Source organism: Canis lupus, chromosome 24, assembly GCF_011100685.1.
Source record: "Canis lupus familiaris isolate Mischka breed German Shepherd chromosome 24, alternate assembly UU_Cfam_GSD_1.0, whole genome shotgun sequence".
Classification (NCBI taxonomy): Eukaryota; Metazoa; Chordata; class Mammalia; order Carnivora; family Canidae; genus Canis; species Canis lupus.
In genome coordinates this window covers 35,428,251-35,446,339 of record NC_049245.1, presented here as the reverse complement: position 1 = coordinate 35,446,339, position 18,089 = coordinate 35,428,251, and the positions used below count along the sequence as shown (strand labels likewise).

General features: G+C 52.0%; 1 protein-coding gene across 1 annotated transcript in view; it reads left to right on the top strand.

Moving 5' to 3' along the window:
• The first annotated feature begins 2,549 nt into the window (after positions 1-2,549).
• SULF2 (sulfatase 2) overlaps positions 2,550-18,089 on the top strand; it is an 88,731-nt gene continuing 73,191 nt past the window's right edge. The window contains 1 exon segment of the mRNA NM_001048090.1: positions 2,550-2,724. Coding sequence (NP_001041555.1) covers positions 2,550-2,724 — 175 coding nt within the window.

Here is an 18,089-nt window from a genome sequence, read left to right as displayed (position 1 = left end):
TGTCCTGTCCGAGGTCTCTGGGAAGGGAAGCACTGCATGGAGCCTGCTCCTGGCCTGCCCTGGGGAGTGTGGATGGAAGGTGTTACTTCCAGAGGCATTCGGGGCTTGGGGAGCAGCAAATGAGGAGTCTTGCAACACCCAGAAGGAACTAGCCAGGGAACAAGCCTCACTACCCATAGGCTTGAAGGGACGAGAGGAGGGAGAGGTGCCCCCAGGGCTGGAGGAAAGCCAGAGCAGTGGCCAGCTTAGTGACAAAGGCACTGGGGTGCTACTAATGCAAGGGAGGGAGCACAGCTGAGTGAAGGATTTCCTGCCTCCCCCTCTCTAGCAGCCACCCAACAGAGCTTCCCCAGGCCCAGCCCTCAGGAAGCCAGAGGTCAGGCAGGTGCCACCTGCAGAGGTGAGACTGGCTTCCTGGGGCACAGAGCAGGGTGGAAAACAGATGAGGGGGACCCTTTCTGGAGGAGGCTGATGGGGGAAGGGGTTGGTGATGCTGCTGAGCCTCCAAATGAGGCTATGGTGTGGCCCTGCCAAGCCCCACGTCCCTCACTCTGCAGAATTCTAGGGACCTTAACAAACCCCCCACTCCTTTAGCTCTCAGAATATTTCTTTGGCCCCTACTAGGTGACAGGCATAGTACAAAGTGCTGGGGACCAAGCTGTGGTGAACACAGGCCCACTTCCTACCCTCCTGGAACTGACCCTTGAGTGGGGAGAGCTGAGCAACTAAGATGATTGCAGGTTCTAGTAGGGATTATCAGGAGAATAAATCAAGTTATAACAGAGTGCCTCAGGTGAGGGCACCACCTTACATACGGCAGTCGGGACAGGCCTTTCTAAGGATGTTGTTTGTGTCAAGACTTGGTGGAGGAGAGTGAGCCCGGTATAGAAAATAAATCTGGGGAAAGACTCTTCGAGGTTTAAGGAAGAACAAGTGCAAAGGCCCTGGGGCAGGAACAAGCTTGACTTGTCAACAGAAAGAAGCCAGTGGGGCTGGGGAGGAAGGAGGAGAGGTGGGCAGGGGCTGGATCACTTGGATCCCCTGGAAGCCCTGGTAGGGAGCATGCATTGTATTCTTCAGGCTGGAGAAGCCAAGGGAGAGTCTGAGCAGGTGAGGGACAGGATTGGGACTAAGGTGAGGGCCTTGTGCCAGTACCAGCTGGACTGAGTGAGTCCCTTTTGTCTTGTGCCCTGAACACCTTGCTGGTCTCAGCCTGGGCCAGGCCTACTGAGGGATAAGATGGGATTTGCATTTTAGGGAGATGCTGCTGGCCGTCTGGAGAGGATGGAGGATGGGGCGCAGTAGGGGGAGGCAGGGGAACTCTTAGAGGGGTGTTCCTGCGACCATCCCCTTCTGTGGACCGGAACCCTTGATGAGTTCCCTGAGTTGTGACGGGGGTGGGGGGCAAGCAGAGTCATTCAAGGTCATGTGGCCTCACCTCCAACAAGCCTGGTTTCTTCCTGACACGTCTGCTCACTCACTCTCTCTCGTTCTAAATAAATGAGACCTAGAGTCTATATCTGGAAAGACTTGAAGGCTCATTTCCTCAAGAAGTAGAAAAATGACCGCAGAGAGCAAAGGGCAGAACGAGATCAGACCTGCCCGAGCCAAGATTCGCCATCCTGCCTCCCCTGCCCCTGCCTTTGCTCATGACCCCATCTGACCCGGGGTCCGGGGTGACCAGGGTCGCGACAGACTGGGACAGCTCTTCTCCCGCAGCTCTTTGCGCTCCCAGTCTTCTCTTCTGTCATCTTGTTTGTTCTTTGGACTGAAAACTAGTGTGAATAACTTGCCCACTGTGGGATCTGTCGGCAGGGGGCCTTCACACGCATCCCCATTGGCTGGAGCTCCTGTAACAAACTCGTCTCCCCATTTTGTGCCCGGGAAAACTGAGGCTCCTTACTGGCTTGATGGGGGGACCCCGGCAGGCGACAGCTGTAACTGGAGCACACGCAGCATCCGGGGTCATACAGCCCTGCCTGAGCCACATGCTGCCCAAGAGCGGGGACTGCATCCTGCTCACCTGTGTCTCCCCCACCCCAGCTGCCAGAGGAGAGGGGATGCCCAGAAATATCTGCTCCCCCACACTGGGGTCCTCCTTTTCCTTTCTCTGGGGCAGATCTGTCTGTTGAACGGGTTGGATGGTCCAGAAACAGGCTGGTCATCTGACTTGGGACAAGGCCCGCCACCGGCACATGCAGTGGATTGCTGGTCTGGGGGAGAAAAGTCGGTCTGCAGAAGTCACAGAGAGCCTCTCTGCTGCTCTGTTGACTGAGCAGATCGCAAGTTCTTCCCTTCTAACTTTCTCCGAGTTCGGTTTTCTTTGCTATATCTCCCCCTGATCAAAGACACCCGCTAGTCCATGCCAGAAATCATTATGCAAGCCCGAGCAGTCAGGCGGCCTTTACGTAAAGACTGACCTGATTCTCTTCCTCCTACTTTAGATCCGTGAGTAGAGCGGGAAGGGAAAAGAGGCAAATCCACAAAACGCCTCAGACTTCAGCCTCCTGGGTCCGGCAAGAAGCAACAGATCGACAGAAGGTCGTAAGATGGCACCCCACGGCCTCCTGCTTTGCTTGCTCTCCACAACCGCCTTCTCTCTGCTGGGTGGGAGTTCGGCGTTCCTGTCACACCACCGCCTGAAGGGCAGGTTCCAGAGGGACCGCAGAAACATCCGCCCCAACATCATCCTGGTGCTGACAGATGACCAGGATGTGGAGCTCGGTAAGCACCCGGCCAGCAAGTGCCACCTACCCAGCAGGTGACCACCCACCCAGCAGGCGCCACCCACTCAGCCAGCACCAATCACCCAACCAGGACCACCCACCCAGCAGGCACCACCCACCCAGCCAGGACCACCTGCCCAGCAGGTGCCACCCACCCAGCCAGCACAACCCACCCAGCAGGCGCCACCCACCCAGCCAGCACCACCCGCCCAGCAGGCGCCACCCACACAGCCAGGGCCATCTGCCCAGCCAAGGACCACCCGCCCAGCCAACACCACCCACCCAGCCAGGACCACCCACCCAGCAGGTGACCACTCGCCCAGCCAGCGCCACTCACCCAGCTAGGATCACCCTGCCCAGCCAGGATCACCTGCCCAGCCAGTGCCACCCACCCAGCCAGGATCACCCGCCCAGCCAGCACCACCCACCCAGTCAGGACCATCCAACCAGCCAGCACCACCCACCCAGCCAAGACCACCCACCCAGCAGGTGCCACCTGCCCAGCAAGTGCCACCTGCCCAGCCAGCACCACTCACCGAGCAGGCGCCACCTGCCCAGTCAGGACCACCCACCCAGCAGGTTCCACCTGCCCAGCCAGCACCACCCTCCCAGCCAGGACCACCCGCCTAGCATGTGCCACCTACCCAGCCAGGACCACCCTCCCAGCTGGGGCCGCCCGTCCAGCAGGGGCCACCTGTGCTGCAACGGCTGCCATGCTAGATCTGAAGCTCCTGAGTTGGGTCACAGTGGAGACCTGTGGAGCTCACTTGGATTTAAACCAAGTCACAGGGGGTTGTCCCTCACATGTACGTTCGCGGCTTGGTTTCCAAGGTTAGGAGTCTCCAGCTCATTCCTAAGGCAGAGCCCTTCCTGGATTTCTCCAAAAGTCTTAAGGAGAAGAGATATTTAGACCAATTCATTAGCTTCACCCTCTCAGGTACCTGCTGTGTGCCAGGCGATATTGTAGGGCCTGGAACTTGAGTAATGAGTGAGATAGGCACGATCCCTACTGTCGTGGAGTGAGGGCCACAGATAATCAGCTAGGCTGCAGGGAAGATCATTGCAGGAAGGGAGAAATGGGCTGGTGATACTAAAGAGGATGCTGTGCTGGTTGGGGGAGTGGGAGCTACTTTGGATTGGTAATCAGAGAGGGCTTCTCAGAGGGCGTGATGTTTGAGCTGACACTGAAGCTAAGAAGGCAGCCAGCCAGAGTGTGCATATGTGTGTGCTTATATGTGGGTACGTGTGTGTGTACACACACACACCTATATGGGCCCTGATCTTCCGATCTAACCGCTTCAGGTGGGCTCAGCCTTCCTCGGTGGCATCTGGGGACAGGGAGGACGGACACTACTGCTAAGTAGTAGTGTCCTGACCCTGTTCACCAAAATGGTGCCTCAGGAGGACGAGCTTGGCTGCCTCCTGCCCGGAGCTTCCTCCCTTCACAGTGCTCTGGCTCTAGAGGTGAGGACAGGACCCTTGTCAGGGTTTAGCTCACTCGCAATGACAGGCGTGTCAGGGGCTTCTCCAGCTCCCAATCTCAGCACCTTTATTCCCCACGCAAGCCCCCTCCCCCCAATCACACTGCCTCCTTGGCTCAGCGTAGAAGCCTCCCTGGCTCCGCCTCTGTGCTCACACTAGACCACAGGCTCCTCCACCTGAGCTGTGAGTGCAACATCTGCATAGGCTTTTCTCACCACGTGTCCCTCTGCATGAGGACAAACCTCCACACATGAGGCCGCCAAGAGCGAGCCCGTCTCAGCTGGACCTTCTGCTCCCCAGGGCCGAGCTCCACTGATATTAGCAGCTCACCGTTGGGGCTCTCCCTCAGGGTAAGCCTTCTTTCTCCCTAGCTTCTTCTCCTCCCCACCACCATGAATTCACTGATTTTACAGGTTCTATTTCTCCAACAAGCAAACCATACACAGAACTGCCCTACTCTACAAGAGTACAAATGCAAATGACATAGATTTTCTAACAACTACATTATTTAATGCTAAAAAAATGTGAAATTAATCATGTATTTTGTTTAACCCAGTAGGTCCAAATGCTTATCATCTCAACATGTAATCAATAATGAGACAGTTTACATTTTTTTTTAAAGATTTTATTTATTTATTCATGGTAATCACACAGAGAGAGACAGAGAGGCAGAGACACAGGCAGAGGGAGAAGCAGGCTCCATGCAGGGAGCCCGACGTGGGATTCGATCCCAGGTCTCCAGATCGCGCCCTGGGCCAAAGGCAGGCGCCAAACCGCTGCGCCACCCACGGATCCCGACAGTTTACATTTTTTATATTGTTTTTGAAATCTGGCCTGTACTTTACACTTAGAGCACATCTCATTTAGGACTCACCACCTTTCAGGTGCTTGGTAGTGCTTGTGGCTACCATGTTGGACAGCACACAGCCTTGTGCACTTTCCCCCTATAGCTTTCCCTTCCAGTCATCAGCGCTACTATGTACTGTGAAGATCCGAGAAAAGCCTTTTAAGCAAGGGAAACAGCATGTGCGAAGGCCCTGAGACAGGAGCAAGGAGACAGATGGGGCTGGAGCCTGAGGGAGGGAGACTGAGAGAGAAGATGGAGCCATATCTTGGAGGCTCTTACAGGTTGTGGTAAGAAGCACCCGTGGTTGACCAGGTGAGGCCGTATGCACTGTCAAAGGGCAATTGAGTATCATTGGTGGCAACAAATTTAAAAGTTGACTAGATAAGCCTTTGCAACCAAACCTGAGATTGCAGTGAAAATCCACCTGCAAATCTACACTCTTTTTGGATCCATCATTAAAAGCATACATCAGTCTTTTTAACTGCTAAGAAAAGGTAACTTACATACATCCCAGTTGGTCCTTATAATGATTTATATTAATAATCACCAGTATAGATTTTTCTCAGAGAGCTTATCAAGTGCAAGAAGACTTTATAGCCAGGAAGCAATCGAAGCCCAGAACTTTTATTGAAAATTGGGCACATAGAATACCTATCTCTCCGGCAACATTTATCTTACACCATGTTTGATGACCACGGGGAGCCTACAGATCACGGTCATAGGGACCCAAGTTTTGTTTTTGATAGAATTTTGCAGCGAGCGCTTGCATGTGGCACCTGGATCTCAGAGCACAAGGGTCTTGCTTCACGGGGCCCCTCAATTGTAGTCATGCCTGGGAGTTCAAGACTGCCTGGACGTGCACTCGTGCACTCAGCAGATGTATGTTAAGCATCCTCTCTGTACAGCACACTGTCCTGGGAGCTAGAGGATGGCGGAGGAGTGTTCCAGATCCAGAGAAGGGGAAAGGCAAAGACTGTGTTAGTTAGCAATGAACTTGGTGGGTTAGGACAGAAGGAAGGCTGTGGGCTGGAGAAGCGCTGGGCTAGAAGTGGGGAGAGAGAAGGCCAGGAGTGGACTGGGGCCAGGTCATGAGGGGCCTTGGGGCCACGAGGAGTTTGAGTTTTATTCTTGGTGAAATGGACCTGGGTTAGGGGGCCTTTAGCAGAGGCAGGGAGCCCCATTGGGAGGCCTGCGGGAATTCAGCCAGTGATGGAATCTTGGCCCCGGGGCAGAAGCAGTCACAGGTGAGCCCTCGAGGGATGGTTGGATGTGGGAGTTAAGGAAAAGAGGAAGACGAAGGGCAACTCCTAGGGTTTTGGCCTGAACCAAGGTGAATGATTGAACGACCACTCTTGGGAACACATTTTTGCTGCAGCAGCATGATCCAGCCAAGCCTTGTGTTAGAATGTGATCATAAGTTTACATCTGTGACCCTCAAATAAAACCCAGAGAATATGCAAATACGGAAAAAGGATCTATGGACATGATAAAGACACAAGAGGGAGGAGAGCAAGGAGAACCCCGGTTAACTTAAAATGCATACGTTCCCTCGTTAGAGAGGGAAAGAGTAAGACACAGGAAAATTAAGTTTCTTGTCCAAGGTCACACCTACCAGGCTAGAACATGGCCAAGCAAGACTAAAACCCAGGGTTTGTGGTCTTAACCAGTCTCGTGGAATGGCAGTTGTTTCTAGATCATTAGCGTGTTTGTTAGTTGGCTTTTATCGCCACAAATACCATGGCTGGGGACGTCTTTGTACGTGCATCCTAGCATACATGAGCAAGTGCTGCTGAGAAATTCCAGGAAGTGGATTCGGTGCATTTGGAACCTTCGAGTTCTGGGGCGTCTGTCAGCACCCACACCGCGGCACCACCTTGCATAGATCAGTGCCTGCAAACCTTGCCTTCCGCGCTCCAGCCGACCCCTCCCGCAGCAGAACCGGCTTTTGAAAGGAGGCGGTGCAGCTTTCTGGAGGTGAGGGATGGGAAGGTGGTAGTGGGGGTGGGGGGAGGATGGTGGGCTTTTTATAAACCACTAGACAGACCCAGATCAATAATGCATGTTCCAAAAAAGGCCAGCACATTATCTCACAGTCTGCTACAACTGGCACACAGAGGGTGGTCCTAAAAAATTTATCATCTGCTATTTTCTGCTCATTCGTGTGGCAGTTCTGATGGTTCTTGGGGCTGAAGGCTTCTCGACTGAGCTAATTCCAGGCTTCCTTCCAGTCCCGGGTGGAGAACAGCCGTCCATCCTAATTAGGGTCTGGTTGAGAGAACTGTGATAGGACACAGACAGAGGGGCTCGTCATGAGTCCTGATTGCGAGATTGCGGTGGCAGGGAGGGGGGCTGTAGATTCGTTTTCTGTATCCTCACGTGCATCTGACACCCTTCCCTGAGTGTCACTTGGAAGTGTCAGATGCCCAGGGGAACTGGTTCCAGGGCACAGTGGTCAGTAAGTAGCCTCCATGATCAATACATCGTTGAGGCGATTGGGAAAATCCCCGTGTTTGGGGGATCCTTGGAAACTAGCAGGAGCTTGGCTGGCCTTCTTTGCCAGAGGATAAGAGAAGGAGACGCGCACAGAAGCCAGAGTCCTGTTTGCGTCTTGTGTCCTTGGGTCAGATGGGCTGTGGCATCTGCCAGGGTTTCCAGTTGAACCCGATCCGGCCAAGACTTCGGTGAGCCTCAGTGGCTCAGACAGGCTCTGAGACACCAGGGTGAGTTAGACATAGCCCTTGCGGAGCAGAAGATTGTTTGCAGCCTCCCAGTGCCGTCTGTTCTATTGTTTGAGATTTTATTGAACTGGACTTACTTTTTGAAGCTTAAGTATTGTTTGAAAAGGAAGTCTTAAATGATGACTGTAAATGACAAGCCAGCCGTCACTGCCTTTTGTAAAAGGTCACTGCAAAACCGAGTACAATGAGAACAGCAGTGTTTTTACATTTCGGCAAGATGCGGCCTCCCACAAGGCTGGCGTGTCTTTGTTATAAAGGGTGAGGACGGTGGCACCTCCCCAAGACTTTCTCCCTAACCCAGCCGGCAGTATGGAAGCTGGGAAAGAGAAGGACTTTCTTAAGCGTGAGCCATGGGCTTTTCGTATCGGAGCCCCACCAATACAGGGGCCCCTGTGACTGAGGGGTAAGGAGCCAGACCCCAAACCCCAGATTCTCCACTGTTCTCCCGAGGAGCCACCCAGGGTAGAAGCAAGGTGCCTTTCAGAGGCTCCCTCAGATGGCCGATCTCAGGTGTGCCCCCCAAGACTGCAGGAACGGAGTCTCACCGTTGCGGCTGACCAAAGGCCACCACGCAGCAGTGTTGGAGAGGCCGCAAAAAATGCCACGGGAACAAGTTTTCCACTGGATGGAAAAACACGTGTTTCACAACCTTTCTGCTGGTCTGGATTCTTTCAATGATGAGTGCCAGAAACCTGATTCAAACCAGATGGACCATACGCAACCAAAGGACTCTATTGGACTCAGGGAAGTAAAAAGTCCAAGTGCATTTTGAACTTCAGGTGTGGTTGGATCCAGGAGCTCTGTCTGGCTCTCACCTGTCTCTCCATCTCCCTCCTCTCCAAAGTGGCTTCACCCTCAACCCAGGTTTCCATCTGGCATCACTAAAGCTGTGTTAATGGGACAGCAAGCCATCCTTGGAGAAAGGGAGTGTCTCTCTCCTGTGTGTACCAACAAATGTCCCCAAATGAAGTATTTTGGGGCTGGTCCTCTCTGGGACAGCTGGTCAACCATGAACCGTTCAGGGGGATAGAATACAAGGATTGGCTGGCTGCAGTTGTGTGCACATCCCTGGAGCCAGGAACGGGGCTGACCAAAGTTGAGCTATGAGGATTCAGGGAGTGGGTGTGTTCCCTAAAGGACAATTCAAGAGCTGGTCCCAGAAGGCAGGTGCCGGCTGTGCAGTTGAGTCCAGGAGATGCCCAGGGCACACTCACGGGGCTCTCCCCAAAGGTTGTTCACAGGGCAGACCAGACTCATTCATTCAACAGCTTTTTTTTTTTTTTTTTTTTTAAGATTTCATTTACCCATTCGACAGAACAAGAGAGCACAAGCAGGGGGAGCAGCAGGCAGAGGGAGAGGGAGAAGCAGGCTCCCTGTGGAGCAGGGAGCCTGATACAGGGCTTAATCTCAGGACCCCAGGATCATGACCTGCACCAAAGGCAGATGTTTAACTGACTGAGCAACCCAGGCACCCCTCAATAGCTATTTAGTGAGCACCTATCATGAGCCAGAGGGGATCCAACAACAAACGAAATAGGCAAAACCGGGCAGCCCAGGTGGCTCAGTGGTTTAGTGCCACCTTCAGCCCAGGGCCTGATCCTGGAGACCCCGGATTGAGTCCCACTTCAGGCTCCCTGCATGGAGCCTGCTTCTCCCTCTGCCTGTGTCTCTGCTTCTGTCTCTCATGAATAAATAAATAAAATCTTAAAAAAAAAAAAAAGGCAAAACCTCTATTCCTTGGAGCTCACATACTCATGCAAGAGTTAATTAAAAAGATTTATATAGTGCATATGATAGTGAAAAGTGGAGAGGGGGATATAGCAAGGAAGGGAGGTCAGCAAGGAGAGGGATAGGGAAAGGGAGGGAGAGCAATGAATTTATGGGGACATGAGCAAAGAAGGTGAGGGAGCCATTCAAAGGAGTTCCCCCAAGAAGAGCATTCCAGGCAGAGGGAAGAGTGAGTGCAAAGACCCTGCAGCAAGAAATGGTCCCACCAGGCTCACAGAGAAGCAGAGAAACCAGGATGGCAGGGCAGTGTGAACAGGCGTGAGGTCTGAGGGATAATGAGGCATTGGTGGAAGGATAGATCATGCAGGGTCTTTGAACAAGAGGGAGGATTTTGGCTTTCCAGGTGATACAGACACCAGTGGAGGACACTGAGCAGAGGAGGGACATTATTTGACTTCTGCATTAATACGACCCCTCTGTCTATGATCTGGAGAATAAACTGAAGGGATATAATAAGAGCAGGGAGCCCAGAAAGGGGTCTACCACAGCAGTCCAAGCGCGAGAGAGATGGAGAAAGCAGATGCTGCCCCTAGTTATTAGGTAGAGCTGATAGGATGTGTTGATGGACCTGATGTGGAGCGGGCGAGAGGAGTCCTGAGTAACTCCAGGACTGGGCCTGAATGAGTGCAAGGAGGGATCCTCTGTTTGCAGAGATGGGGAGAGCTCTGGTCAGGAGCTCAGTTCAGTTACTGGACCTGGTAGGTTGCAGAAGCTGAAGAGTCAGGAGGAGCTGTCCATGGCAGTCAGCTCTGAGAGTCACAGGTTCAGGGAAGGGGCCCAGGCCTAGGTGACCTGGGGGTGAGGAAGGAAGGCCAGGGAGGGGGCAAAAAACTGTATGTAGATTGTGTGCCCTTTTGTCCTTTGCTGAGCCTGAGACCCTCACCACCTTCCCATAGGGCTCTGTGATCTTAAAAGTCGCAGGTCCCCAGCCCAGAGGACTGCTTGGTAGGAGAGGCAGGCTTTCGGTACAAGGCTCAGGAGGGTTTCTGGCCAGGCGCTTGTTTTCCACCTCCCATGTGTGAACACCCAGAAGCCACACCCTGTACTGCAGACCGATCTCCAGAAATCAATTTTAAATTTCAGGTTTGCGTGCTCCGTAGGGGCCAAGTGGCTGGAAGCCCAGGACAGCGTGCCCAGATTCCGGACACCAGATCAGTGTAGCTTCCAAACTCTGCCTCTCTGAGATACCAACTCCTGACATTCCTGCTATTTCTCACTAGAGTTACACAAACATGTGGCTGCAGGTTATCTCAGGAAGGAGAAAGGCTCATCTAGACCCACCCTGGTGTTCAACTTGCCAAGCACATTCCTGCAAGACTTTTTTTTTTTTTTTTTTTTTTTTTCCCAATTCAGCAACACTTGGGAGATCACTTAAATTCTGGAAGCTAAATATATTGGGATTAGGTTTGGCTGCATTTAAAAGAAAATGTAACAGTGGCTTAAACAAGATAGAATTTTGCTTCTCGCTCACATAAAAATATCTGGAAATTGGCATTCCAGGACTGGAATGGTGGCTTTAAGGTTATCGAACACCCAAGCTCCTGTGCCTTTCTGTTCTTCCATGATTGTTGTGTGGCCTCTATCCTTAAGGTCACCTCGTGGTTCAGAATGGCTGCTGGAGCTCCTGCTATCAGAGCCACATCCCAGGCATGGGAGGAAGGAAGGAAGCAAAAGGGTAAAAAGAATGGACTTCAAGTTAAATCAGTTCCCTGTAAAGACCTCATTCCAGACATCACGTACAACACAGACAGAACTAACTTAAGTAGCCAGCGATCTCAGCAAGGAATGTGGGGCACACTCAAATTTGGATTCTTCAAGGAGGGTTTAACTATATTTTGCTGAAGTGTGAAAAGTGTAGGGAAATCTATTTAATAACCTTGGAGCCATTCCCAACCGAAGACCTAGGGGATGAGCAGAGTAAATGATTACTGGAACACAGAGGGCCACCCAACAGCAGCTACCGCCCTCTGTTAATACCACAGGGAGAGAAATGGAGGAATGCATACCCCAACATCCCTTTCTTCTTCAGCTGATCTCTGACTGGGCCCCCTGCTTGGCCAAATCCAGAGAGTAAAGACAGTGGTGGATGCAGCCCATCTAGGTCAGCTCACTGCTCTGAATCTTTGGCCAGAGAACTGATCTAGAAGGCCAAAAGGAGGACCGCTTACACAGGTAGCTACAAGACATCTGGGAAACATTATTTCCTAGCTAGGTGCATTGAAGATTAAATAGGGCCTGTTAGGAAGGGGAGGCATATCCCCATGTGGGGCCTCTCCCACACCAGAGATCAGGAGCGAAGGTCCCTGGGAGGGGCAGCACCTCTAGATGGGTGGGAGAGGGGAGTTGTATGAAGGGCACCTGGTGACACCTGCACGTGAGAAGGACACAGTCACGTGGGAATTTGGGGGAGGATCATTCCAGGCAGCAGGATAAATACAAGAGCCATGTGGCATGAATGGGCTTGCCAGACACTTTGAGGAGGACAGCAGGACCTGGGGAGTGAGGGGGAGAATGATGGAGGAAGGTCTGGATCTTATTCCAAAGCCAATAGAAAGTCACTGAGCTGTTCTGAGCAGATCAAGTATGCACGATTCGTGCTTTTCAATGGCTCAGCCTGGCTGCAGGTAGAAGGGCAGTGGCCTGGGGACCAGATCAGAACCAGGCAGACCCGTCGTCCAGGCAGGAGCCCGTGGATGCTCTGCAGGGGGAGCGAGGAGATGGAGCAGGTTCTCTCTGGAGGGTCAGCAGGCAGGCCTTGTGCATGGATTGCAAGGGGGAGGGAAGGAGAATCCAGAATCACTCTGAGCTTTTGGCTGAGCGGATGGGCAGATGGTGGTGCTGTTGACAGAGATGGGGACGCTGGGCGAGGAGGAACAGATTTTCAGGCTCTGGACAGACATCCAGCCGCTTTGCACACATCACCAGGCCAGTGGCTAGGTGACTGGTTCTGTGTAGCCCATGTGGACAAGTTGCCAAAACACCCTGGAGGCCCTTCCTCGTGAATAAATAGCCTCTGGCAAGGCAACAGTATCTGGGTGGAGCTCCTCAGGGAGGCAGTGACCAGTGATTGCTAAGTGCCATTGACTGTTCGGGTGACCTGCCCTTTCCCAGGGCCTCTGGGCCACCTCGCTTCCATTGAGAAGGGCTGTATCACCATTTTCTCCCAGAAACTTCACAGCCAGAGCTAGCAGAAGGTGGAGGAGGAAAAATTAACTTCATGATCTCTCTGACAGTCCAGTGTTCATTAATAGAACCCCAACACTGCCTCTTTGACATCTGCTTAATTGATACCAGGTTTAAGAACCAATTTCAAGCCTTGGCTTCTTGTAGCTAAAACCAGCAACAGCTTTTGACTTTATATTGTAATACCCCAGAGTCAAGAGCGGCTCCTCCTCTGCCCCATCGTGAGGAAAAGTGGTCTGAGCAGCAGGTCCCGGGCACCCAGAGTGAGTATTCTGGCTTGAGTTGGAGGCACAGCAGTCGTTGCTAGCCAACTGCAGTGAGAACTTTCTGGCACGAGAATGGGAATCAAATGTCATTGTTCGGGACACAATGGAGTTCTTCTGCCCAGATGTGGTCTCCATTTCTGCTGCTTGTCCCCAAGCCTTACACACACACACACACACACACACACGGCTGAGGACAGAGCTATTCCAGGCAGTCGGATTGATGGGGCCCAGCCTCCCGTGGTTGTTAGACAGTCTGCTTGGGCAGGTGGCTCACAATCTGATCTGGTGACATTGTGGGCATACCAGGGACACATGAGAACCAGATGAGGGCTGCCACAGGGAGTCACCAGTGGCTTGAGGACAGCGCAGGACACAGGTTCTTTGCCACCTGTGACCTAAGCTGATGGCCCTTCCCCATCTCCCCCTGCCCCACATCTGCCCATCCAGGTCAAGGTTCTGCTCTAGCCTATACCTGGACCCACCGCTCTGCTCCCCCTCTTTAAAGCTGCCTCTCTGTTGGGCTCTGGGTCATAGCAAGTGTTGCTTGGAAGGTTTGTTTAGCTGGTCCCTTCAGCTGGAACAGAAAGAGCTATGGGTTGTAAACTTAGTCCCTCCAGTGCCTGGCAGGTCCTGTAAATGTGGAAAGCAGGAAGCGTGAAGAACCAGAGTAGACCTTCTGAACCGGGCCCTTGCTGCTCAGGTCCACTCACTTCTGGGACCCATCAAGGTCAGATCTCTGTATTTTTCAAGCAAAGCCCAAAAGCTGAATTGATGTGAAATCTCCCATTTAAAAAAATTTTTTTTTAATTTTTTTTTTTTAAAGTTAGCAATTAAGTCAATTTTTTAAACACCTTTCCAGCACAACTCAATTAAACACACAGACCAGATTCTGTCCACAGGCACTCTGAACTCTGTGTTACACAGTACGTAGGAGCTACGATAACTAAAATTTGTAACAGCTAACATGTATTAAGTGCTTTCGATATGCTGTGTTCTGCACTAAAAGCTTTGCACATATTCTCCTCAGTTAGATTTTGAAACATCCTGTGGGAGAAGGGCGGACCAGGACACTGAGGTACGTGGGGGAGTTAAATCATTTGCACAAGGTACCTGGTTAGTAGGAAGTGGCAAAATCAAGATTTGAACTCAGGCCACATGCCTCTGGAGCCCTTCCCAGGGTATTGAATAACGTGAGAGTATTCTAGGATTGGTCCTTGCATTTCAGGGTCAAAATAAACCTACCTACAGCTATTCATTCGTGTGCCATATTTTTGCAGAACGGAAATGAAGGCCCAAAGAAAGTCAGTGTTTTAATAAAATGGCTCATGATTCATTCTTTGGGCTCTGTGATACCCAGAGTCCACAGATGAGGGAGGGCCCTGTGTTCGGTCCACAACAGGAGTGTGCATCTGTGCATTACACCCACAAACATATTTAGCAGTGGAAACTGCTAAGTTCAACATACAGAACTACACAGGTGACAAAAGAATCACTCAGAGAAGGATGACACCCAGAGAGGACATGGGTCATGTCCCCTTCACCCGCAGCCGGTCTCCAGGTCAGGTGGCCCTTCAGCTCCTGCTTTTCAACCTGTGGGAGAGGAGATAACACAGCCTGGGACCCCCCGGGACCACCCTCTGACCTCCTGGGGAGCAGAGCGGGACAGAGGTTGAATCAGCCAAGAGCCAAGGACTTGGCCAATCATGGCTGTGTGGCGAAGCTTCCAGGAGGACCAGGTCTTGAGAGCTCTCAGCTGGGAACTCTTTGGAGATGCAGGGCACATGGCCTGCCCAGAGAGGGTGCTGAAGGTCTGCACCTTTCCCCAGACCTTGCCCCGTGCATCTGGCTGTTGCTTCCTGTCCTTTATCCTATCCTTTATTAAACTGGTAAATGTAGAGAAGTGTTTCCCTGAGTTCTGTGAGCCACTCTAGCAAATTAAAGAACCCAGGGAGGAGGTCATTGGAATCACTCCTCTGTGACCTGTAGGTCAGAAGCCCAGGAGACAGCCTAGACTTGCAGCTAGCGTCTGAGGTGGGGTCTGGGGCAGGGGCAGACTCGAGCTCACGCCAGGTAGACAGTGTCCAAAATGAATTGAATCCTTGGACAACCCTACTGGTGTTCCAGGATTGCGTGGTGGGGGTAGGGGAGCAACACCCCACATTGGAGTCAGGTGTGTGAACCTGAAAAGAGTTGGTATGAGCAGAAATTTTAATATTTTTCACCTAGAAAGGGGCCACCTGTGGCCAAGAGCCCACAAAGCTCATTAAAAAATCTACAGCATTCTCAATACCCTCAAAAAAGCATGTTTCTGTGGGCAAGTCCTGCCTGTGGTCTTCCAACGGCAGCCTCTTGTTTAGTATTCTGAGTTACCTGTGGTCTCTACAGATATGAGGGGTCCTTGCCAGAAGGCTTCTGCTTGAACATTCTAGGCTAGATTAACTTCTCCCCAAATGACAGGAGTACGTGGGAAGGTTAACACGTATCACAGGCTCTTCATAGGTCAGCTTATTTCCAGTCAGTTCTCTTCTCCCTTCCCCACCTTCAAAGTATTTCAAATTACATGAGCGACATAGTCTTATTGTAAAATACTCAAATAGTTCAAAGCAAAGGTGGCCTTCCCCATCCACCATTCACAGTGCTCATCTCAGAGGCAGCCATCGTCTACTGTTCATATATCGGCTAAGAATAGTTTCTCAAGGAGCAAGAAGGGGAGGATGGAGAGAGCTTGGTCAACACAACCCAGGGAAAGCCTCCCTGGGGAGGCAGAATTGGCAAAGACCTGGATGATAAGGGGGGTGGGGAGCATGTCTAGGCTTTAGGAGCAGGAAGTGCAAAGGCCCTGAGGCAGGAGTATGGTACATTCCAGGAGCAGTGAGGAAGTCAGCATGACTGGAGCAGAGGGAGAGCTGGGGACAGGTACAAGTTGTAGCTGGGGATAATCAGCGTTCAGATCATGTAGGGTCTCCTGGGCCAAAGGGGGGGACTTTGGCTTTTATTTGGAGCAAGATGGACCAATGGTGGAAGAGCTTGTGCAGAGGAAATCATGCTGTGGCTTCACATTTTACAAGGAACCCTCTGGCCACCGAGTGGAGAGCATAGTGCAGGGGACAAGGGGGTGAAGCCAGGTTGTTGAGTCCACCTCAGTAGTCCAGGTGAGAGGTAGAAAATACTGATTTAAGTCAAGACCTGGGTTTACTGAAGGGCTTTCTTTCTTCCCTTGCATCCTATCTCCCTGCCATGACTTTCATAAGGATGGATGACATCACAGACTCCAATCATTTACCTATAACTTTAAGAAATACAGACATTAGAAGGCATCGTTTCCTGGGCAGCGCACATCGGGGGCCACAGGAATCTGTCTTGGAGGGGCCTGGGGTGCATCGCTCCCAGCTGGCACAGGGCAGGAACCGCCTAAGCCCTGGGAGTGGCAAAAATCGGGTCCTGTTTTGAATCTTGAAGATCCCCAGCACCTGTTTGTTCGTTAGAGATAGCAGTTGCACGGACCTATCCCTTTAGAAGAGCACCTTGTTAATTCAGTGTTTTCCCAAAATGCCTTTCTACCTCAGGTAAGGCTCCAAGTATCTCTCGTGACAGGTCAACGAACGTTGGTTTTGCTACTTACAGACTTATTTGATGTGCATCCAAAAAATAATGAGCGTATCACGGAATTTCACGTAGTTACTTGGGTTAAGACTTAAAGTTTATCTTCTGAAAAGGTCTCTTTAAAGAAAGACATCAGATAATGATCAGTGATAGCACAGGCGGTGTGCAGAGGAGGCCCCAAAAGGCGATGAGAAGGGGGCGGGCAGGTGAGCGTCATGGGGGTTACACCAAATCATCGGTGGGGCTGGGACCGTTACAGTGACGGAAGTGTCCAGGTGACCTCAGCCCTGGCCCAGCAAGGTCGGAAGGTTCGATCACGGAAGGAAACCGGGCCCGTTTGGGTCTGCAATGTCCCCAAGTTTATGTCGGACAAAGCAAGTATTGGTTGGCTGGCCTGGCGTCATTGAAAATATTGAAAAACTGGCCTTTTGACTTGCGCGGCCACATCTTCCAGGTTCTCCCCTTGCGTCAGAGCTGTCTGTTCATCTGCGTCGGGGCTGGGCTGGGCGAGGATATTGGATCATACGTGTAGTGTGTTCCAGATGTGGGTTTATAGAGCTTCATCACCACGGCAGTTTTAACAGAGCGGGTTACTGTCCCCACAGGGACGCTTCACTTGTAGTGCTGCTGATGCCCAGATGCGCTGCTTTCGGGGCATTTTTGATTGTCCTCGAGCAGCAGATCAATGAGGCTCTCCCGCAGCTGGCTTCTTTGGGCAGGGGTGGGTGCACCCCGCAGACACGCACAGGGAGCTGCTGGACAGGAGCGGCCAGTGGCTCATCTCCTCGGGAAATTAGTAGCATAGAGATGTAAGCGCGTTGAGACCCTGGTTCTAAGCCCATTAAAAATAAGAGACAGTTCTTCAGGCTGTTTGCTTTTCGCCAGCGCAGCAGATTTGGGGCTGCTGACTGCAGGTGAATTATGCACCAGGTGGCGGCCTCCTCCTTCCCAGAGAAGGGTCTGCCAGGAGGAGAGGGGAACCAGCTTTGTCCTTTCTGCAATCCCCAGAGACCCAGAAAGGCCGCATCCTCATTACCAGCTGCTCTGTCCTTTCTCCTCATAGTTTGTCAAGAGTGGGCAAAAAGTTCTGCCCCGAGTGCCCTGGTTTCGTTCCTATGAGAAATAGTTACTGAGCACCTGCCACGTGCCAGGCACTGCTCTAGGCCTCGGAGCTGGGAGGCGCAATCAGTGATCCCAATCCCGCTGGTGCTGACATCAGGGCTGCAGGCAGACAACAAGCAAGATAAATATGGAAAAGTATACAGTTAGAGATAACACTGACTCAGAAACCAAAAGAAGGGGTCTGAGAGTGCCTAGGTGGCTCAGTCGTTTAAGTGTCTGGCTTCAGCTCAGGTCAGGATCCTGGGGTCCTGGTATCAAGCCCTGTGTCGGGCTCCCTCCTCTTCAAGAAGCCTGCTTCTCCCTCTCCCTCTGTCTGCTGCTCTCCCTGCTAGTG